Source organism: Megascapheus bottae, chromosome 3, assembly GCF_031878675.1.
Source record: "Megascapheus bottae isolate mThoBot1 chromosome 3, mThoBot2.hap1, whole genome shotgun sequence".
Lineage (NCBI taxonomy): Eukaryota > Metazoa > Chordata > Mammalia > Rodentia > Geomyidae > Megascapheus > Megascapheus bottae.
The window spans coordinates 70,606,527-70,630,818 of NC_143511.1; the positions used below are offsets into that span (position 1 = coordinate 70,606,527).

The 24,292-nt window shown below is 43.1% G+C and overlaps 1 protein-coding gene across 6 annotated transcripts in view; it reads right to left on the reverse strand.

Annotated features, from left to right (window-relative positions):
* Epb41l4b (erythrocyte membrane protein band 4.1 like 4B) overlaps positions 1-24,292 on the reverse strand; it is a 134,805-nt gene that overhangs the window by 83,342 nt on the left and 27,171 nt on the right. For all 6 annotated transcript variants that reach the window (XM_090330404.1, XM_090330402.1, XM_090330403.1 and 3 more), the window contains exons 2-3: positions 11,170-11,274; positions 468-510 (exon numbers count right to left, since the gene is read on the reverse strand). In XM_090330404.1, the coding sequence (XP_090186530.1) occupies positions 468-510; positions 11,170-11,274 (148 nt within the window). The remainder of the gene's footprint in view (positions 1-467; positions 511-11,169; positions 11,275-24,292) is intronic.

Consider the following 24,292-nt stretch of genomic DNA (forward strand, 5'->3'; position numbering starts at 1 on the left):
GGTTTGAACTGTGATCCTCAGCTCTCAGTCTCCTGAGTAGTTAGGAATATATATGGCATGAGTGACCAGCATCCAGCCTTAATATACTTTTAAGAGAATGTATTTTTTATGACCCAAACATAAACAGCTAGAAAAATGGGGTTACACACTCATTTAAAGGACTGAGCTGGCCCATACCACCAAAGCACCCCATTCCTCTCTCCTTGTCTGAGTCTAGTTTGTAATTTATCTGGAAGTGAACAGAGTATGTGTAAAGTTACAGTTCTCATTGGCAAGTGTATTAGCTTTCAAATGAGAGCATAGTTTGATTTTTCATATCTTCTAAAAACACTAAAAATTTACACTTTAACTTCTGGCCAGATTTAAGAAATTAAAAAATCAACCACTTAATGTTGGGTCTATTTTAAAAAATGCTTTCAAGTTTTCTTAAATAAAATAAATTAGTGGACTACACTCTCTTTACTTACCTTTCATCTGCTTCTTTATGGGTTTAGAATGATCCAGCCAGTGCTGAAAGAAAGAAAAGTGTTTCCTTTTTTCATATATTTTTTATTGTAATTAATAGAAGGGTTACATTATATTCACCTGATAGAAGATGCATTACTTCACATACATTGATACCCTTTCTCATGTCATGGTCCCCATTACCCTCCCTCTCCCCCCCACCACTGATGTTGTTTTCCCCCCTTCCCTATTCAATTTCAAATAACCAATCAAGCATATGTACAATATATCAAATAACAAGGTGAAATAGGTAACAATATGAGATAACCAGGGGACAGCAAAAGAGATGAGAGATAACATAGTACATTAACGACAACAATGACTCATTATATGGCTTTTGTTTCTATATCCTGGAGGTCCTTTCATTCAGCATCATACTATATGGCCTTGAAAAATGTTTCTTTATGAGTATCCAGATAGTAAGTGCCTACAGTTATCTTCTTTTATAAGCCTAGGTAATTCTACCTGTAAAATCCAGGTAGAAAATTCTACCTGCAAAATCCTGGATCAGGTCATGAGTTGTTCACCAGGGAACTACAAGCTGCTTGATCCTATATTAAAAATCTGTGTCTATGTATATAAATGTATATACACTAAGATGAGGTCCCCAAAGCACTTAAAACCCGTTAACCAACAGATCTGTGAAGTCCCTTCAAGTCAGGAGAGCCACAGCCAACTCCTGAGCTGCTCACATGACAGATGATCTTCTCCAATTAATTATAAGCCTCCATTAGTCTAGCAAAAAGTATAAGCTACAATGGCCAGTCTCTCATCCTACATCAGTTTTTGCCATTGTGACACCCTAAACTCTGAAATTATAAAACCAATTCATGGTGCCTTTATTCTTTTGCCAAGAAAATGACCCACATTTGGATGAAAAGCAGGCAGGGATCTGCCTGACATGATTTTGCTGTGGTCAACTTAGGCATTTCAACTAAGGAGATTATAAAATCATTTTCCTTAAATAAAAGTTTCTTTAGGATGCCAAAGTTCTGAGGAGGCTTGGCAGTCTGACTAGCACAGAAAGCAACATTTAGGGATATTATACAGATATTCCTGGACTTACCAAAGGGCTAAGTTCAGATAAAAGTATTGTAAGTTGGAAACACATGCAACACATATAACCTTGTGGTAGAGTGGTGGCTATTTACTCTTGTGATCTCGTAATGACCTAAGTGGGAACTAAGGCTGGCTGCCACAGCACAGGAGCTTGAAGGATCTCTCCATAGTATCGAGTATCACTAGCCTGAGAGGAGATCAAAACTGAAAATTCAAAGTACAGTTTCTACTGAATGCCTGTCATTTGTGAACCATCATAAAACAAGAGCATCATAAGTCAGGGACTGTGTGTACTGTGTGACCCCTTGGGGGCCAGAGTCTGTGTCTTCTCATTACTGTGTGTCCTATGACAGGCACACGATGTGGTGTTCAGTGGGACTTTATTAGACTGAGAGATACATAAAGGTTAAATATGAATTTTTTTAAGGAGGCAAGTTAGAGACATTGCCCATCATAATAAATAAACCCCAATGCATGCTGGAACTTCACTGTTAGAAAAACAGTTGGAATGCCACAGGCTGAGTGGGTTTCTCACCAGCTGTTCCCAACCAGAGGCTGTTCTGCTGACTGCCAGGGATTTTTCAGAAGCAATCTAAACCTTACACATGCTAATAATGACAAAGGGTGGGGCCAAATGAGCACAGTGTACTCCACACCTAACCACACAGCCCATGATCACTGTGTGGGAGGAAGGGGGGGGGGATGAGGAAACAAAAGCAAATAACAGATGAATTGTAATACAATACGATTGTGTGCAGCATGATGAGACCCTGGGCTTTTGTCATCTCCACTCCAGGCTAGGCCAGTGTAATAAAAGCAGCAGATAGTCACAACAGGGTGCCTATCTCAAAGGGACATGTGCAGGGTGCTTTATTTCATTGTTAATAGCTTTGATTGAAGGTGACCCGAACAAAGAGATTTTAAAATGGCTCATCCATATAATGAAATACTATTTTAAACGGATGTAGGCCAATACTTACTGATGTGATAAGAAAGAACCATAGCCCAATGTTAGAGAAGGAGAAAAAGCAGGCAGGGTCTCATTAATGTAAAAATATTATTTTCTATCAAGACATGTTCAGGAAGATTTGTAGGGGTTATTTCTGGATAGTAAGGCTATGCCTACTATCACTTAAAGAAATGCCATTTTCTTTTTTTTTTTGCCTTTATGTACAATTTTTGTTGTTTTGTTTTAGACCAAGTCTCATTATTAAGCCTTGGCTGGTCCTGAACTTGTCAGCCTTTCAAGTTCTGGGATTACAAGTATACAGTACTAGGCCTGGCTATTCTGATAATATTTTTACATTAAGGAGGTTATTATTTGTGAGGGCATAACTTGCCTACCAGGCAGCTTTTGACTGAGTTTGCAACCTAAGAGCTAGATATCACTATTGCCCTCAACCAAGCTGTACATCCTGAAACCTGGACCTGAGAGAACTTTACAGATTGGGTGTTCCCATATTTATTCCCATGTCAAGCACCATACTAGGAGTTATGACTAAGTCTGCTCTTAAATTCACTCATGCACAGAAAGTTCTCCCTGCAACCTGCCTGCTAGTCTAAGGAGCAACAGAGGTTCCCAGCTTAAAGAAGCTTATCTCTTTTCTCAAGTCCTTACCATTATTCTAAAGAGAGTTAAGTCTACCTTTCCTTACTCTGTACTGTCATATTCTCATCTTCAGCCAAGTTGAATGTGTGTAACTTCCTTGGCCCAGGTTTTCCACCTTGGCTGTGCATCAAAATCCATTAAAGATCCTTGGAGAATCAGGGCTCCCAGTGTGACTGCTCCATATTTAGTACAGAGGTCTTTCACCTCCTTTCCCATCTAGGAAGGTGCCCTGATAATCTCCAGTCATCCACAGCCCCTCTGAAAATGGGGCTACTGCGTTCTATAAAACCTCACAGGATTTCAGGGTTTATGGGCCACTGCAAGAGGTGAAATGGTCAAATGTCCGTGGCTAGGGTCAACACATGCCATGTTACCAGAAATTCTGACCAGATGCTCCTATAGGCAGGGCAGCAGACTTGATTCACCTGCAGCTGCATTTGTAATGGAGTTCCACTGCCAGGCTGGGCTCCATCTTTCCTGGCTGAAGCACAACTTGCCAGGGTGAAAGCCTGTGAAAAGTTGGACTTACTAGGCTGAGCAAGGAGTGAAAAATAGCTTTATTATTTTGAAAGGCCTTTGACCCTTGGAGGTTTTCAGATCTGGTTCTGTTGCTACAGAAGAGATGATAAGAAACCTAGTACAATCCTAAAATGAGACATAATAAAACTGTATCGTGTATCCAACCAGCTCAAAATGCCCCGGGCTTTCTTCATAGCTGTGGGAGCTTACTGGGGTCTGATAATTCATATGCTATCCCACAAGACATCCTTGTGACTTGAATGCTGCAGCAATAAAAGCCCAATGTGGCATTTTGTAAGTTGTATTTCCTGAGCAGCTTTGAACACTGTATTCAGTGGCAATAGGACCTGTCTCAGAGGTTCACCTGTGTCTCTAGCTAAATATAATCAGGCGACCTGTCAGTAAAGGCCAAGGCAAATGGCTCTGGTCCTCTCAACAGACCATTTAACCAGGCACTGCAGCCAGACACATGAATTTCTGAGTTCAAATGGCAAGGCATTTCACTCGTACTCTAATGTGAGGCAAGGTAGTTTCTGATCTGAATTTGTTATCCAAGTTTACCTGGCAGAGCCCTTCTCATAAATCAAGATGTGTGAGCAGGCCCTGGAAAAGCCCATCTGTTCCAATAGTACATTAATATGAGAATATGACATCTATAGGTGGGCTATAGAATTTAATGGTGTAAAACTCACATGGAAGCACTGGACCACAAGACCCTCAGAAAGCTAGAGGTTAAGAAAAGATCTATAATCATTTGTCTGAACATCCCTGGGGCCCTGGACACTAAGCTTGAGTGAAGGAATTCATAATAGGGTTTCTAGTACCTATAGATTTTCATTTCCATTATGGCTGGTAGGAAACTGAAGAGGTCATTACAATCACTCTGAGGGGCATGACTGGGTTGGGAGGGATGGAGGAGAATGACAAAAGGGGTAATATCATTCAAGATGCATCGTACTTATAAACTAACATGCTGACTGGTAGCCCCTATATAACTACTTAAAGATAATTTTCAAGGTAGATTTTTTAAAAAGAGGGTCTGCAGTATATTCAAACTCCTTGGTATCAATGTCTATTGGTCACGGTTTCCACATCTTAAATAGGTTTGAAACCCCTTCACTGGCTGGAAGGGTTCTTCCTCTTTGCCAATAAACTCATATCATCAGATTTGTCTAAATCTGCTACAGAGCCCCCTTTATCAGCTTTCCATTTAGCAGGAAAGCATTCATGGGCCTCTTGCTGCCAGCATTCAGAGATGCGTTGCTGGGTACTTCCTGAGCTCATGTGACAACTCTGTGTTCTACTATTAAAGGAAGTAGAGGATCAGAGCTTAGTCCCAGTTATCAGTCATCAGTAGGCCATGAGCATAGGCCTACTCCTGAGTCTCCTCCCAGGTGGGCTAGCCCCTAATACATTGTCAGAAGGTTCCATCGAATATTCAGAGAAACTACAGAATCACTCTACAGATGGACATACAGAAGAGGCTTTGTCTGATTCTCTGCAGCTGAAACACAAATGTCTTAACTAGCATTTACATTCTAGTCCCACTCTACCTATACTGAGAGGGTTGGTTTTTTGATTTTTTTTTTTAAACCCGCAGCACCAAGGATTGAATCCAGGGCAATACATATTCTACTGAAATACATTCCCTACCTCTTCTTTTCTTCTACAACTGAATGTGAGATGGCCAGGCACTGCTCAGCTAGCAAATATGGTAACCTTCCAAGCTATCAGTAGTGTTTAACCCAAGGAACACAGACACTCTTCAGCATTTACAGGGCCCTGCCTCTAGCCACCACATCTGGGTGCTAACCTCACTATACACTTTGAGTTTTATGCTGTCAGATTGTATACTGCAAAGACCAGAGGAAAAGCACATGACAAATCTTAAGACAAGAGACAAAAGTCATCTCTTCTGGATTCTCTGCTGTAAAATATACTTCCTCCAAAAGCTCCCTCCCTACTGGTTGGGAAAGAGCTTGGGAAAGTAGCCAAATCCACACCTCAAAATACTTGCCCCAGAGAGGAGGAGAAGCCTCCTGGTGGTGGGACTGTTGTCCTCCCCAGTCTTTGCCCACCCTCTACGGGGCAAGTGCCTCTCTCTCTCTGTGGACCACATCAGCACTCACCCTTCTTCATGTGTCTTGTTCATTTTATCCAAGATGCTCATATAGTCCCTTCTCTGGCTCACAGAGGAGCCTGGACACCGTGTGAGAAGACTGACCACAAAGTTCTTCACAGGACTATTTGTCTGTTGCTCCCCTAGCCCCCACTTCTGAATGTGGCATGCAGGGATGGTGTCAGGTCTGCAACCAAAGAACTCAGCATTGGGTACCAAAGTTGACAAATGTATTCTCATTCTCTCCCTCTCCGACTCCTCTCTCTCTGACTCTGTTTATTCCGACCTTCCTCTCGTGTGTGTGTGTGTGTGTGTGTGTTTGCCATGTATTGAACAGAACTTGTATAGTCCAGTAGAAAGAGCTGGGCTCTGAAATGAGACCAGATTGTAAAGCCTGGCTCAGTCCTTACTGTGGACTTTAGGAATTTTCTAATGTCTCTGAGTCTCAGACTCAGACACCTGTAAAATGGGTGTTTTATAGATCAAAGACAAATGTTAATAAGGCCTTAAGCTTAATGACTGGCTTACAGCAGAAGTCTACAGACAACAGCTATCAAGACTAGGTAGTAGAAAAGCTGAGAGGAGGCTGGTAGAGGCCAAAGCCCTTTGCTTTCAGAAGCTTGAATGTGTTAAGATCAGACTTCTAACCTGTACTCTGAACACTACCAAAGTGAAATCTGCAGTGTAGGTCCCTAGGTGGCCTTTCTCTTGGATACGGGAAAGGGAAACAGGAGATCCCAGCTCCAACTGCTAAAAATAGGTGATGCCAACAGGCTTTGACAATTGTTTCAGGGCTGGGCAAGACACTATGGAAACCAGGCCTGGCTATTTTCAGGGAGTTGGAGATATAAGCTAGGCATACAGAGAGTCATGCCAAGAGCTCTGGCACTGCCAGTCACAAAAGAGCTAGTATAGATATTTGGAAGAGCCTCGACCATGAAACCACAAGCCAATGGCCCAGTGAACCACTCTAGGTTTCCAGCTGATCCCAATCTCCTTATAAATCCTTCCTATAATACCTGATCAGCTTGCGATGCTGCCCAAATCAATGAAATCAGCAGTCACCTTGGCAAACACTCCCAAAGGACGTTAATTTAAATCTGCTAAAGTTTTTCCTCCCCTTCTCAGGGGGCTTACTTACTGAATTTGGCCTTCAGTTTGCTCAGCTAGGGAGAGGAAACTATTTTTTTTTTTTGCCAGTCCTAGGCTTGAGCTCAGGGCCTGAGTGTTGTCCTTGGACTTTCTCAAGGCTAGAGCTCTACCACTTGAGCCTCAGCACCACTTCTGGCTTTTTTCTATGTATGTGATACCAAGGAATTGAACCCAGGCCTTTGTGCATGCTAGGCAAGCACTCTACCACTAGGCCAAACTCCCGGCCGAGAGGAAACTATTATTTGGATATGGTTTGTTCCTATAGGCTCATGTGTTGGAAGCTTGTTCCCAGGGTGGTGTTGCTGAGGTGGTAGAAACTTTACAAGGTGGAACCTAGTGGGAGGAAGTTAGGTCATGGCAGCTCCACCCTCATCATGCCTGTCTTGGGGGAGTGGTCAGGTCTACAGAGACTGGGTTCCATCTCTAGTGGCCAAGTTGTTCTAAAGCTAGGCCATCCACATATGTGGCCTCTTTTGTATGCAGCTGTTTCCTTTTCTTTTTCTGTCATTTTACCATGAAGTTCAAAAGTTGACCAAATGCAGCCACAGGACGTTGGACCTGTATCTTCTAAAACTATGAGCTATATAAACTTCCTTATATATAAAATTTGTCACAACATTCGTTAAGACAAAGACTCACAGCGCATGTTCCAGACTATGAAACTTTCAATTTCACTAACTCTCTTCAATTTCCCTGTAAAATAGATGTTACTACCACTACTTTACACTTAGGAACCTTGAACTCAAGGGCACAGTGTAGTAGGGTGAGCACATATATCTGAAATTGCCTCAGTTGGAGTCCAAGCTGTCCTACTCATTAAGTGACTTGCCAAGGTCTAACAGCTTTCAATCTGGAAGATGGAAAGATCTGATAATTCCATCTCCTAAGGCTCCTTGGGGAGCCAGGTTGTGTGCTTTGTTCCCAAGAGTTAAGAAAAGAAGGAAGTCTAAAGTCTCAGGATTTAGCCATAAAGTTCTGTTTTATAGGAGCAAACAAGGAACCTGATGCCATGTGAACAAACTGCCAAAAAAAGGCAAATAGGGTCTGAAGTTTGCCTAGAGAAAGAATGCTTTGGAACTCAGGGCATACTTCCTGATTGGGATGGGGGTGGGGGAGACATGAACAGATACTTGAGCAGAGTAAAAGGGCCTTCTAAACAAAGGGAGGATCAGGGCACACAAAGGCATAGATGAGAGCAGGCATCAGGATGCTGCAGAGAAATCAAATGGCTAGGAGGAAGGATAGGTTCTGGGTGTGCTGCCGTTGCTGCTGCTGCTGCTTCTACACAGCTTCCAACCTGACTCAAGAGCAGGCTGGGACCCTTGCATGGACTTGTATAGGCAGGAAACGCAGTTCACCTTCTGGAAGGAAATGCTGGGAAGTCTTAAGGACCTGCTGAGTCTGGGTACCTGTAGATGTCTGCCCTGGGAAGGATGCCTGGGTCCTGCTGAGAACAACCCCCCGCTGCACTGTGACAGGGCACTGGCAGGTGGGAAGGCCTGTTGGCCAAGTCAGAGGAGGCTCATGACTAAGATTTTTGTAATGGACTCATATCCTTGGATTTTTGGGAAGCCGAGTGGCTGATGAGAGTCACCTGGGGATGAGGATGTGCCAGTAAAACACCAGGCACTTGGCTCTAATGGCAGAAATGGCAGAGACATTCTTTAAACTGTAATCGATTTTGGTGCAGGCATGCTTTCTTCAAATTCAGTTATGGGCCAGGAGAACTGGAGGAATACTTGGAGTTCGGGCTCAAGGTAGCTGAGGGCAAGGGAAAAAAAGGTATTTCATAAGATTTGTCTGAGGCAGAGTCAGGAATAGGGTCTAGGCTTGACTCTTGGTGAAAGGTCACAGATATCTAACACAAAATCCACCAGAGACTTCACAGCACACAGAAGGCAGAACGGAGGGAGGCTCAGGAAGGCAGAGGGCTGAAGTATGTCAGAGACACAACAGGATACTGAGAACAGACAGAAGAAGCTGGAGAACAGGTGGGTGCAGATACAGAAAGGAAACACAGAAGTAGGCAGAGTCCTCTCTCTTAATACAGAGATAAGACAGATAAGGAGAAAGGAAAACCCTGAGGTACCAAGCAACAAAAACTCAAGGGGGTTTTTAGCTTGATGACTTCAGCCTTCTTGGTAGGTGAGGCCAACTACCAGACAGACTGCAGAGAGTACCCTAGAGGTCTTGGTCATGAATCACTGAGTGCCAAGACATCAATTAGAGACCAAAAGGCTTCCAGGTGTAGTCTGGGGGTTTTCAGTTGGTGGACTGTGGTCTGAACTGTGCCTTTCTCCAGAAGCCTGGGGAAAGCCATAGGGGAAATACATGAGCCTGCATCTGAGGGGAAGCCAGACAACAGGGCAGTAGACCTAAAACCTGGGTGAGGACAACAGGTTAGCTGGCTGAGGCTTGATGTGGGTGGGGAGGAAGGCAAGGAAGAGACTAGAGAGGGATCAGATGAGAGGGGCCTGTAAGGACCAAGCCAAGAGATGGGCCAGAAGAATGGAATCAAGAAAAGTTGTACTGTAAAAGGGAACAACAGATTCTAGGATGGTGAGGGGTAACAGGACCAAAGGGAATTTGCCTGAGGTTTGCTCAAATAAAGCTGAAGACAGTCTGGAATACTCAGAAGGGTTAATCACTTGAATCCTGAGGTTGCTGAGACAAAAGGCAAGAGACGCAGCTCAACTTCCAGAAAGCAGGATGGGATAGGGAGGCAGAAAGGGAAAAGCAGGGATGTGCCTTCCAATGGCCTGGAAGAAATCAGGACCAGATGGTCAAGGAGGCAATAACTGTGTTTGGGAGGAGGGGGAAGAGAATCTGCTGAGCACAGAGAGGAAATCCTGAGGATAGTAGTTGGTATGGAGAGGATGCATGCACCTATGGAAGGTTCCCTTAAGAGGCACTGTAGCCAGGGGCACTTACATCCAGATTCCATTGTCACCTCGGGGCCCACCCTCCCACTGACATTCTCCAGCAGACTCAATTCCTAGAAACCAATTTTGAACAGCTTTATCTTACAGCTGTCACTTGCAGTCCCCAGGAAGTACCTGGTAACTGTCTTTCAGGTATAAAGAACTCAGGTCTCTAGCTCAAACTCAGGGACCCCAGCTTTCAAGATATTGTTTCACCAAAAGTCCTTCTTTGTCCTGTCTTTTCTTACCTTCCTCTGCTTAATTATTATTACTATTTTATTTATTTTTGGTGCTAGTAAAAGAACGTGAATTCAAGACTAATATACTCATTCATTAATGGCTGGTGCTCTATCACTTAAGCTAACCTCCAGTTCCAGCTTTTTGCAGGGTAAGGAGAAATAGGAATCTTAGGATTTGTCCACTCAGGTTAGCTTTGAACTACACAACCCTCATATCTCAGCCTCCTAAGTAACTGGGATGATAGGCATCAACCACCAATGCCTGGCCTTTAATTATTCTAAACACCAACTGCTACCTGTCATGGTGGCTGTATCATCTACATTCACCATTTATCTACAATGCACAGAACAAGGCATAGTTTATAGCAGGCATTCAATGAACACTTTCAGATTGCTGAATAAATTATCTTGAGAGATCTTGTCGAGAAAGGGGTCTATGAAGTCATTCCTGCTTTCCAAAAGAGGAGTTTTAATCTTTGTGCAGGGCACCCATCCCTGCATCTCTACCAAGAGTAGCTTTGTCTCTTGGAAAACAAGGGACATCTAGACTGATGAGAGCCTGCAAACTGGTTCGTATGCAATGCCAAAGGCAGCTCTGATTATTCCCCTGTCCGTGGTACCTGCCTGGGACTCAGCTGCATTCTTATCACTCGTTCCCTACCCAGCCAAACCCCACAAGAAGATGGTAACACAGTCTCTTCTGCTAATTAAAACTAAAAGCAGCAGCATCAAGACTTTCTAGAATGTTATGTCTTCCTCTTCCTTCCTACTCTAAAAATGTGCCCCCATGCACTCCTCTGCTTAGAAATGTTCCTGCACATATACTATGCACCGATTCCCCTGGTTCTTGGCGGCTTCAAGGATGGGGAGAGCCAACAAGCAGCGCAGATTTGTTTCACCAGGGCACCATCACCACCTGCCAATGTCCATTACTAGAACAATATCACAGTTTCATTCCTATTTCTCTCCACTAATTTCCAGCAACTGTGGATCTGCAATTAACATGAAAAACCAATCTGTCCTGAAAAGCATCAAAGCAAAACATACCGCGACCTGGGCAGAGTCGAGGAACTGGAGGCCAAAGTAATCTGTTTCCACGAGGTCCAAATGGTACACGATCTGATCAAACAAATCCTGGCCTTTGGCATGTTTCTGTAAGACAAATGGGGAGATGACAATTTAGAATACGATGGCTGGATAGGCAACTAATATATATAATATATTACAAAATACCACTTCTCCCTAATTTACATACATGTGCACAATTTTAAAATTTTTAACTGGCTTTATTTAGATGAAACACAAACACCTAATAAAAGAAATCCAAATTCTATATAACAGTATGAAGCTAAAAACCCAGATAAGTACTGTTAACCCTTGACAGCCTCTCCTCCCCAAAGGAAAGCTTCTTGGAAGAAAGCCTATGTGTTTTGGTAAGCTTCCCAATGTCAGGCAGTCTTGAGGAGAGCTATGCAGGACTTGGCTCTAGCACAGCAGAATCCCCACCACTTGTCAGTGAGATGGTCTTGGCAATCTGCTACTCTAATGCATTGACTCTGGCCTGAGGCTCTACAGAGGTAGAATACAAAAGGTCACTATAGATGACAGGTCAGGGAGCCAGAAGTTAACTCCAAATTCCAAGTGCACTGCAACGTTCTGACTAGATGTGATGTGAGCACAAGAGAAGAGTCCAGGCATAGAGGCTGCTCCTGCCACTTTTAGCAGGTGTGACCTGAAACAGGCATTTCTCCTAGTGCTTCTTTTCCTACCAGGTAAAATGGGCCTCTTTCTGCTCTTTGGGAAGATTAAGGAAATCTCAAATGAGAGCCACTCCTGGAAGACTAACATCTCTGACAAACGAAAGACTTACTAGTACTCAAGCAGAATACAGATGTATACCTCAGATCAAAAGTAAGTGTATCGTTGCAAATACGCTAAAAAATTGTATATCAAAGAAAATAACAGCGTCACTTCATTCATTGACTAGAGAACCAAGTTTTTATTATAAAAGCTGGTAAGGAAAAGCATCCATCCCTGACCTTTAATTGTAGCATGGGAAACCAAAAAAGTCCTACCAGCATATATAGCGGTTAACTAAAAATGGATCATAGGCTGGACTGTGAGAGTTAAAAACTCACACATTCTGAGAACATAAAACTCTCAGAATGGAACAGGCCCTGCCAGATATAATGGTGTATGCTTATAATCCCAGATCTCTGAAGGCTGTGGCAGGATTGTGAGTTCAAGGCTAGCCTGGGCTGTAGAGTGAGATCTTGTCTCAAAGCCATACTATTAAAATTCAACAATAAATACCTAATTTTTAAACGATCATAGAATATAGAAACAGCCAATAAACAAAAGAAAATATTTCAACATAGGCAGAATGTTTCATGACCTGTGAGACATGATACTAAAGAACAAGCAAAAAACAGTCATCATAGGTAAAACTTTCACACCTCACAGGATAAAAAGGGTCAAAAATATATAGACAACCCAGAATAGCAGAAAATTTCTGCAAAATATATACAGTTTATTGGACAGTCCAAGAAGATCCAAATCCATGGTTGCTCACGTCTCTTATATAAATAGCATATTTGCACATAACTTAGGCATATCCTCGTAGATGCTTTAAATTATCCATCCGTTACTTAACATTTAACAACCTAATACAATGTAAATACTAGGTAAATAGTTGTTATGCTGCTAGGAGAGCAAGGACAAGGAAAAAGTATGTGTATATTCAATGGAGATACAAATCTTTCCAAAAGTTTGGATCCACAATCAGTTGAATACATGGATGCAGAGGTTCAAGTATATCAGGTGGGCAACATTATCTAGAATATAAACACTAAACAAATACCCAATTAAGAATGGCACTAGCGAGCCAGGAATCAGTGGTTCACACTTCTAATCCTAGCTACTCAGGAGGAGATGGTGGTTTGAAGCCAGCGGGGACAGGAAACTCTGAAAGTATTATCTCCAAGTAACTACTAAAAAGTGTGTGGCTCAAGGGACAGGGCCCACCCACATCCTGAGTTCATGAACTGGTGTGCATATATGCACATACATAGGTACACACACACACACACACACGACCATAGAATATGTATAGGTAGTTCTCCAAAGATATACAATGGCCAATAGACACATGAAAAGATGCTTCACATCTTTAGTCACTAGGGAAATGCAAACAAAAACCACGATCAGAGAACACTTTATACCCAATGGGATAAAAAGGTAAGAATAAGAAAGATACAATGACACATGGTAGAGAAACTGAAATCGTCATATAGTGCTGATGGTGGTAAAGAAGCACCCCAGCAGTTCTTCAAGTGGTTAGACAGCAAGTTCCCACATATCTCAATAATTCCATTCTTAAGTATACAACTAAGAGAAAAAAAGGGTTAGGTTCACAAAATAATCTCTATATGGATATTCTTAGCAGCCATTATTCTTGACTTCCAAAAAACAGAGACAGCTAGAATGTCTGTCAATTGGCAAATAAACCACATACAATATATGAATTTAATGGAGTATTATCTGGCCAGAAAAAAAGGAATGAAGCACCAATGTATGCTGATATATAGATGGACCTGGAAAATGCTATACTTTGGTGAAAGAAGCAAGTCACAAATTACTATACATTGTATGTTCCCATTATGAGAAATGTCCAGAGTTGGCAAACCCAAGCATATAGAAATTAGATTAGTGGCTGTTGGGCACTGGGGGAAGGTAGTCACAGTGAAAGTGGAGTTTTGACAATAAAATGTCCTACAATTGTTTGTGGTGACAGATGTACAACTCTGGAAAACCACTGAATTCAGTACATTCTGAACAGGTGAAGTAAATGATGATGATGTAAATTTTCAGTGAAGCCATTAAATACAGTAGATTAGCCAGTGGCTCCTGCCTCTAATCCTTACTATTCAGGAGGCTGAGGATCGCTGTTCCCACCCAGCCTAAGCAGGAAAGTTGACTCTTATCTCCAATTAACTATCAAAAAAGCCAGAAATGAAGCTATGGGTTAAGTGGTAAAGCAATAGCCTTCAGCAAAAAAGCTCAGGAACAGAATCCAGGCCTAGAGTTTAAGCCTCAGGACTGGCACACACTCACGCATGCACATGCACCATCAACACACACACACACACACACACACACACACACACACACACACACACACACACACACACACGGATGGGTGGCACTCTTCTTTATTGAAATAGTCCAACAAATAATTGAAACCAGAGAGGAGGAATACTGAAATATGCCAACAAATCATTGGAACAAGAGAGATGTAATGTCAACATTTTGTTACTTCTAATGAATGCAGCCTCTACTCAGAATCAGAGAAGACTCGCAGCTCAGAAGACGTAAGAGGCAGCTAGCTATTATTGTGTGACCCCAGATGCAGAACACCCAGCACCCAAGTCACATTTGCTCCACAGTATCCTCTCAGGGGGAGGATATTCTTCAACAAACAGAATAAAGGAAGAAAAGAGATGAAGCAGGTAGGGGGACAGGCATCATTAGATTAAATCAGATTTGAAGAGGGAAAAGAGTGACGGTTTGAGCCTGTGGTGCCAGCTACTCAAGAGACAGAGACTGAAGAATCACAATTCCTGGCTGGATAGGCAAAAAGCAAAAGAGCTTCAAAAAACAAAAAACAAAACAAAACAAAACAAAGGAAAGCAAAGAGGTATCAGCCCCTTGAGTAGGTAGGATTATAAGTATGAACCACTGGTGCCCAGTTCAACTTCTCTTTAACATATTTCCTTAATATTTTCTGGCAGTTGTCAAACAACAAGTACATTTTTCTTTTTTTTGTTAGTCCCGGGGCTTGAACTCAGGGCCTAAGCGCTGCCCTTGGACTTTCTCAAGGCTCTACCACGTGAGCCACCACACCATTTCCAGCTTTTTCTATGTATGTGGTATCAAGAAATAGAACCTGGGTCTTCATGCATGCTAGGCAAGGACTCTACCACTAGACCAAACTCCCAGCCCCAACAAATACAATTAAAAAAAAAAAAGCAATACAGTATTTTGGCACACGTTTTTCTTGCCCCTAACAAGGGTTCCTCTGGATATCTTTCCTCTTCTTCTCCAGCACTGCTGTCCTAAGCAACACCTATTATTGTGGCACCAATGCTTTATTAGTGGCTTCCCTGGTGGGGCAAAACTAGTTAAGTGAAACGTTAGCAGAAGGAGAGCAGAAAGAACCAGGCTGGGAGGAAGCAAAACACCTGTACTCTGGCTCAGATAAGCCACCAACTGTGTGACCTTAAGCAATTCATAATTTCCCCAAACCCTTATCACCAGCCCAGGCTTGTCCCTCAGCCAGCTGCTGATATGGAACCTTGAATATACACCTGGCCCTAAAGCCAACCTTCACCCCATCTGCATCTCTATTTGGGTTCAGGACTTACTATCTGGGCATGATTTCACTACAGTAACTAAATAAAATAAAATTCAAATTAAAACCACTGGGGGCAGGGGCTGGGAGTTTGGCCTAGTGGTACAGTGGTTGCCTAGCATGAACGAAGACCCGGTTTTGATTCCTGGGTACCACATACATAGAAAAGCTGGACGTGGTGCTGTGGCTCAAGTAGTAGAGCGCCAGCCTTGAGGAAAGTCCAAGGACAGTGTTCAAGCCCTGAGTTCAGGCTTGCCCAAGACTGGCAAAAAAAATAAATAAAACCATAGGGGCCAGGAGTGTAGGTTAGTGGTAGAGTGCTCACCTAATATCTATAAAGCCCTGGGTTCCATTCCCCCATACCACATATACAAGTGGCACTGTGGCCCAAGTGGCAGAGCACTAGCCTTGACCAGAAAGTGTCTGAGGACAAGTGCCCAGGACCTGAGTTCAAGTCCCAGGCCTGGCACCCCCCAAAATAATTAAAACCACATTTCTAGTTATATGCAATGACAGTGGTCCTCACAGGCTTGTCTAGCCATTTCAACTGTCACCTTGTCTTCCTAATGTGGCTTGTAAAGTCAGCAGAGCTCTGGATGGAGGTTGAAAAAGGATCTCTGCAGGGGGCAGTGCATTCGGCCCTGCCACACCCTCACTCTGTTGGGACTTGGAGGTACAGGATCTGGTAGACAGGAAACAGCACCTCTACTTCTGCTGGCACTTTTCCACACATTTGTATGCATACCATATTCATATCCTAAGTATATTTCCGTTTACTATCCTCTATTGGAAAAGCACATTCCCAATGGCCCTTACCAGCTCCCTCAAAACTATGCTAAAATTGTAAGGGCTCAAAAAACCCAGAAGCCTCAGTAGGTTACGGAGCAGGATGAAGATGGGAGGATTGAGGCTGCTCTCCTGCGCCTCTCCCTCCTCCCAGCCTGCAGTGTCCACTCTCAAACCTACAGATGCTTCAGATAACTCAGTTCACCTGCACCTTCAATGCAGACATTGCACCACCTGCGGCAAAGCTTAGATGCCCACAAACTGTCATCTCTGGCTTAACCTAAACTTTCCCTCTTCCAGCATGTGACAGTGCTCCATCCCCTGTGCTACCCAGAATCACCCTGAACTGCCACTGTCAGTGATCCAGAGCCTTACTCCTGTTTCAGATGGAGCACTCCCCGAGGGCAGGGTCAGCGAGGCTCATCCGCGTGCCCACATCTCTGTCCCTTTCTCCCCAAAGCACAGCCCCTGACTGGCACACAGTGAGGACTCCATAAGTGACCCACTGGTTGCAGGAATGGACAGCAAGGGGATATGTGATGGGGTCTGGGGCCAAAACAGAGATGCTCTGCGTGGTGGTCCACACGAAAGCACCCACAGTACACTACTGATACCTCACCAACAGCCTAAACATGAAAATATGCTCATTAAAATATGTTCAAATTAAGTATTCCATGAACAAGCGCCTAGGGAACAATACTGCACTTCCAAGGCCATTTACCTAAACACAATTTTGTGGTTATTACATGAAGTGCTATCTAGTGGTTACCGTAGGAGATAAGTTAATGTGACAAGGCTGGAAAGCCATTCCTTCTGGCATTAGCATTAGCTTCTTCTCCTCTTCTGTGATTCACTCAGATTCACAAGTATTTGCTAACTATAGGTAATGGGGAATAGGGGCGGGGCAGGAGGGCTAGAATGTTTAGAAGAGGAGTAGCTATTGTCCTTTCCCCATACTAAGTCCTCAGGAGCAATTAAGTATGTCCAGGAGGAACCAAATCATTCATCTCAGTCTGAGACTCAAACCCATAGTTATCAACAGAATTCATTCCTGCTTTCTGATGTAGCCTCAACTGAAAGTATAAGGCCTCTCAGCTAGGGTTACCTTTCTGGAATCCAGAGCTGCTGCTTTTATTTTCCACAAACACAGCGGGCTCTAGTAAGCTGTACCCCTGATTCTCACACCCACATTGCTTATTTTTTCTATTTTTTATCTGAACCCATCACTTCTCCCAGGGATCAGTAACAGTGGTTCTGAGCCTGCATGTTTCCCCGCAGCAGCTCCCGATCTGACACAAGCTGAAAATAACCATGCTCGCTCATTAGAATCATGTGTGAAATAAGAGCACACAGTGACCAATAGATGTTGGGGCAGGCAGGCAGCCACTGGAGAGACACTGCACTCTGCCACTCAGTCAGAGGCGGCTGTTTCGCTGACTCACTGGTTCCCAGCCATGTTCCTGATAAGAGAAATCACTGGACAGTTAACATCTTAACTGCCCCTTCCCCAATAAGTGAGTATGTTACCTTTGATAAGATGCTGCTGGTATCATCTTTCTACTACAGCCTAGCTGGCTACAACACTAACAGCTAAGTCGAGACCTGGAAGAACAAAAAACAAAACCATAGAAGCCTACCATCCGAATCTCAAAAACGTAAGATGTAGGCAACCCAAGTAGATGGGAGAAGTAAGCTGTGTGTGCTTGGTGTGTCTTCACATTCTAGCTGTGATCTAAATTCAAAAAGCACAGCACCAGAGCAGTTAATGTGATCACCTGAGCCTTCTTGCAAGTACACGTAGCTCTCCTCCATCCACCTGTCCCACCACATCCGATGGCTTTTCCTAGCAGGTCCACCCCCTGGAAGGCCTCCCCTTCCAGTTCCAGCATGTCTCACACCACAGCATCTCCTGCCTGTACCAGAGGAAGAACCCCAAGTGGTCCTGCCACCTCTGATGTCTGCCAACTACCACCCATCTCTCCTTCATTTCTAAAAGGTATTCTTTATTAACACAGCACTCGACTGAGTCACCTCTGAGTCACCTTACACAACAGGGCCCCATCTCTTCAGCTGGGAGAGATGTCCAGCTTGGTTTATGTCCTTTCTTTGCCTGGAATGCCATTCTCCTAGACTGCCATTCTATCCCATTCTATACTTGCAGCAAGCCAATCCCCAGGGCCAGTTTTAATTGATTAACAATCTTCATTATTTAACTTCTTGTTGGCAGCATACTACCTTGTCCATTATTTGCTCCTCTGCCACTTGATAAACATAAACACTGGTACAGTGTTGAGAAATCTGATCTTTCTGTTTCAATTCTATTGTGAATTCTTTGTAACTGGTTAAGACCTGGATGCAGATATCTGATACTAGCATCTATCTCATCTCCCAGACTCCATGTCTGCTCCAGATGCACTCTGGGATGCTGGAGTCTTAGAGACCACACCCCACTATGGCCTAGCCTTATAGGTAATGAAAATGCAAGGCCACCCATCCATTCCTTAGAATCCTTGCAGATCAAAGCAAGGCCTCAGAGATGTTAGGGAATGTTATGCCTTTTTCACATAAAAATGATAATGAGTTCTGAATTTTTACCCAAGGGTTCAAAAACATAACCAGAGAAATTTTGGCAGTGCTGTTCATGGAATCATCTTAAAATTCTTAATCAAGGTGCAGCCCCAGTCTATCTGGAGATGGTTTCTAACCTTAAGGGTTGGCTTTTGCAATCACTCCAATTACATTTCATGTTCCTGGGTTGGAGGCATGGTTCAAGCAATAGAGAACCTGACTAGCAAGCAAAGGCCTGAGGTTCAAACCCTAGAACTAAGAGGAGAGAAGAGGAGGGGAGGGAAAAGGATACAAGGGAAGAGGAGGGGAGGGGAGGAGAGGAAAGGGAAGAGGAAAGGGAACATTTGCTAAAATTTCATCATCCTGAAAGTGGCCTGGACCTCTCCTGTAAGGAGTCCTGTCTGTAAGTTATTCATCTCCGTTTCACAAGGCATGGAGGCACAGGAACTGTCACAGAGAACCCTGAGTAGGGCATGGTGCTAGTGGTGTTTCCTTGGCCTCTGTGGTGCCTCACGAAGGGCAGCTGTCTTATGAATACAGCTATTCTACATGAGGCGGTACCCTAGGACACTCAGGGACAGAAATGCTAGACTAGAAACCCAGCTCTCCCACTTTCTAGCAGCATGGTAAGGATGACCTTGGTACCTAAGAGCCTAGGTTTCAACTGAAAAACTGGAATACTTTCATCTGCCCTGTCAAACTTAAAGACTGTTATATTAATTTTTAAATTAATGACATTAATTAAAAAGCAAGTCAGGTGCAGTGATTCACACCTGTAATCCTGGATATCTGGGAGATTGACATCAGGACGACTGAGGTTTGAGATCAACCTGGACAAAAAGTTATGGCGACCCTACCTCAACTACTAAAAAGCTGGGCATGGTGCCTCATGCTTGTCTTCTCAACTATATAAGAAGTGTAAATAAACATGCAGATCTTGGTCTAGGCCAGCAGAGACAAAAAGCAAGAGTATATCTGAAAAATAGCCAAAGCAAAAGGGCCAGGGGCCTGGTTCAAGATGTAGAGTAACTGCTTAGCACATGTAAGGCCCTAGATTTAAACCCCAGTACTGTCAATAAAAAGCAAGAAAGCAAATGAGCATGCACCATAAACTGTGGGTGTTATACCAGGAAAGGAATTAACACTTTCATCCAGAATTTCAGACTTCCCATAGAAATAACACTATTTGGCATTTGTCAGACACTCAATAAAAATCAAGTTCATGAGGTCTAATAATTCCACTGAAAGAAAAATTGAGGTTAGTCTGGTTTGGGGACTTGTGTAGACACATCTAGATCCCTAAAGATCAACTCATTCCTTAATATCCCTAGTTTAAACCTGTCTCAGAACTCTATGTGGGAGCTAAGTTGGCTTCCTACACTGTGGTTCCCAGAAGGCGCATGCCTTTAGGCTTGTTCCAGCTGTTTCTAAGAAACGCCAATTTCATGGTTAGTTACCAGTTCTGTCCCTTTCCTACTCAATAACTTGCCAGGTTTCTATAAGCCTCAGGAGGAAATCAGCTTTGTGTTGCAGACACTGCCTCCTCCCTCTCTCAAGCAGCCTGGGAGTCCATCCCTGCTTATGGTTTCATTGAATAATACTTGAAGAGCCAAGCACTAAAGATTTGGTCCACAGGATGTCACTATTGGGAGGTAATATGGTCATTTAGGAGGTGGGGGCCAATGGGAAGTCCTTGGGTCATTAGGTACATGTCCTTGGGGGACCTAGACCACCTCCTGTCTATCTCTCTCTCCTGATTCATGAAGCAACTCTGTTTGTCTACTCCAACAGAGAATCCCACCATGATATGCCATCCTTGCCACACACCCAATGCAACAGGCCATCTGACTTTGCCGTGGAGTTAGAGGACTTTTCTGAGTTTATCGCTTCAGGTATTTTGTTATAGCCATGTCATCTAAGAGAGTCCTGTCACCAATATGGTTAAATTATCATGAATAAATATAAACAGAATATAGTAAATACAAAACTGAAATTACCAAATAAATCACTTGGACATTTTATCAGGAGAGAGCAATACCATCTCAGCCAGCAGCAAGATTTGGTGACTCAAAGCTGGAGTATAGTAATGCAAAGACTGGAGTTAGGGCCATACTACCCAGCTGATAAGCTCCACCCACTGGCCAAAGAGCGCTTCTATGGGTCCAAAGGTTCTGTACACTCATCTTGCAAAAGCAAAGGGAGGCAAAGGGAGACAAAGCCCACAAGAAACTTTGTGAGCAAGTTCCACCTCTTCTAAGTGACAGAACTAGTATGGGGTCCAAAGCATCCTGGATTTTAAGACTCAGCTCTTTCCCCACCTTCATTGGTTTCCCCAATCATCTCTTCGATTCTTTAGCTACACATGAACTGTACCATATAAATAAGAAATATTTTTTTAAATTTTTTATTATCAGGGTGATGTACAGAGGTGTTACAGTTGCATTCTTAAGGTAGTGAGTACATTCTTGAACATTATTACCCCTTCCCATCTTTTTCTTCCACTTTCCCTCCCGCACCCCCTCCCAAGTTGTAAAGTTAACTTCCAACATATTGTCTTGTGAATATCACTGTTACACTGGCTCATCCTTTGTCCTTTGTCTCATCATATTGTTTTCTCCTTTACTTCCCTGATTCAAATACACAAATAAATGTGTATACAATATACCAGGTACCAAAGTCAGATACAGCAGCAATGAGAGGATGAAACCATAAGGAAAGAAAAAAACAGTAAAGAAATAACTTCACATAGTACATTAAAAATAACAAACACAGGGATAAATCCATGGTTTCCCTCATTTGTAATAATAGTATATGTCTAGGATTTTCCTAGCCAAGGAGCACAATAGCTCAAACGCTATGCACATATGGCCATATAGGATGAGGCCAAGCAAAATGAATTCCAGGATAGGGAAACAAAAAATAGTTCTAAAGCCCAATTCAACACATGAATACACAGAGCCTGTTGCATGCCTGGTTTTGTCTGAAGCTGGATTACCAGACCCAGGTCCCATCCCACAGAGCTCATAGTAGGAAGGCAATTCCCACTTTGGAGGGCAGGGAAGTCTCAGCAGTGTGCAAAAGTAGATTATCTGCTCACAAACTGACACCAAAGCCAAGACACAATAGTGAGGAGACAGCAACAGTCTGGGTGGCTCCCGGAAATTCAATTCTGGTAAAACAGAGCACATGTTATTAATTTCCTGACTTGCCTGGCTAACGATCTCCTAGAAATCAGAGGAAATAAGATTAAACAACTGCTCTTGATTTTGATCAACAGGGAAGTAAGAGCAGTTCTTTTAAAGAAAGTAACTGACATCTTGGCGTGGGAGACAAAGAAGGACGGGTGCTGGTCAGTCCTATGGACAACAAATGTCTTCCTTGCACCAAAGGGCAGGCTCTTCAATGTGAGGTGGGTGTCAGGAGGGGGAGATTCCAGGTGTAACTGCTCCACCTCACACTGACTTTAATGCATAGATAAATGGATAACACCGAGACTTGTGCCGTATTGTTGATTAACTATTGATCAGTCCTCCAGCTCCTGATCTAGGCTGATAAATTGTCTTTAGGTCCAGCTCGATTCAGAGCTCAGTAGACATTCAAGGCACCCATTTTTTTCCACTTGCACCTTTCTCAGAGCCTGATTGCTGTAAGGAGCACAGGCCTACACTCCCACAAATAACCTCCTTCCCCCTCTCCTATTTCTTCCTCTTCCTCCTTCTTCTTTTTCCCATTATTTCTCTTGCTTCAATGCTTGGGATGGAACCCAAGGCCTCATTAAAGATAGGCAAGTACTCTGCCACTGAGCTACATCCTGAGTACTTTGAACCTTTAAATTAACAGGGAAAGCCTACATCTGCTACTGACCTCAATCTCTGTCTACCTATACCTCTGTATAAACATGCCTATCCTCACTATTTCATGAGTCAGTCTCAGGGATCCCTCAAGATGCTGAAGGAAGTCAAGGACACAAAAAGCTACTTGATTGGCTGCCCTAAAAACTGGTTTCAGCCAATACTTCAAGTACTAAACAAATGTAAACAGTTTATTCCAATTTACTGCCTTCCTTATCTCAGTGAGGACCAACAAATTTTTGATGACATAACCATCTGGTACCCTACTTTATATATTGTCCCTCCTGACAGCAACATTTACAAAGTATCCAGAAATCTTCCCAATACAGAAGTCCCTTGGACCTGTTCAAGTTCTGGTCTGGGGTCAGCTCCAGTTGTCTTTACTATCAGATGTGCTGAGACCTGACACCATGCTCCTGTCCAATCAAGTCTTCTCAGTTCCCTAGTGAATAGGAACAGAGGAGGTGGGACAAGAGATACCCTGCATGGCCTTTAAAGTAGGTGGTTCCACACCAGAGGCTTCCATCTTACATCAAAAGAGAAGTAAGTACACGATGACTTAAAAATCAGGAGGTGGCAAACACTAAGTTGTTACGTTGGTTTTCACATATCTTTTTTTTAGTTTTTTAGTTTTCATGGTATTCACAAGCATACCTACTGAGAAGGCTCCTATCCTATCTTTGTCCTTTTCCCTTGAATCTGGAAGGACTTGGTATGACTTCAACCAAAACAAACATGGTATTGGTCATGTTTTGTGCTATCCAAGGTATGGTGATAGTTCTCTTGGGATGCTAGCTATGGGGAATGAACCAGCCAGCATGACAAATACCCAAGCCTAATATGTTTGCCAAACTATCAACAGATGTTCTAAATAACTGTCCATTGGGGCCAGCCTTCTAACCATCCCTGTCAAAGTGCCAGACACATCTTACACCCTCTATCCCCACCCCACTGAGTGACCTTAATTTTCTAGCTGAGCCCTGCCCAAATTCTTGACCAACACAATCCTGGAACCAGTCCCTAAGCCCAGCCACCAAGCACTGGGTAAGTTTATTATGCAATAACATATAACTCAAGTGGTATCTTACATATACACAGACACTGCAAATGTGTACATGCATGGAAAGATTTAATAGGTATCATTTTTCAAAACTTTGAAACATGTTTCTTAGGAAATCTCCATACTATAATGCTAACCTGCTTAGAAACAAATAAGAATTTCTTAAAGATAATTCTTTATTTTACACATTAGTTGTACAAGGAGGTTCTACTGTAAACTTTTCACACATATACCCAATGTATCAACCACATCAGGTTTGTTCTTGTCTTATCCTACTACCTGCTTTTCAAAATACCTTCAACAGCTTCTACTGGTCTATTTTCACATTGCAAACAAACTATTTTTGACTGTATTCATCCTCCTACATGCCCTCTCATTAGTCCTCTTTTCCACCCATCGTCAGTGGAGCCTGCCCATTTCCGTGTGTGTGTGTGTATGCCCGTGTGCACATACTAACAATTTTTTTTTGGAAAACAACTCTTTTGGAGAAAGAGT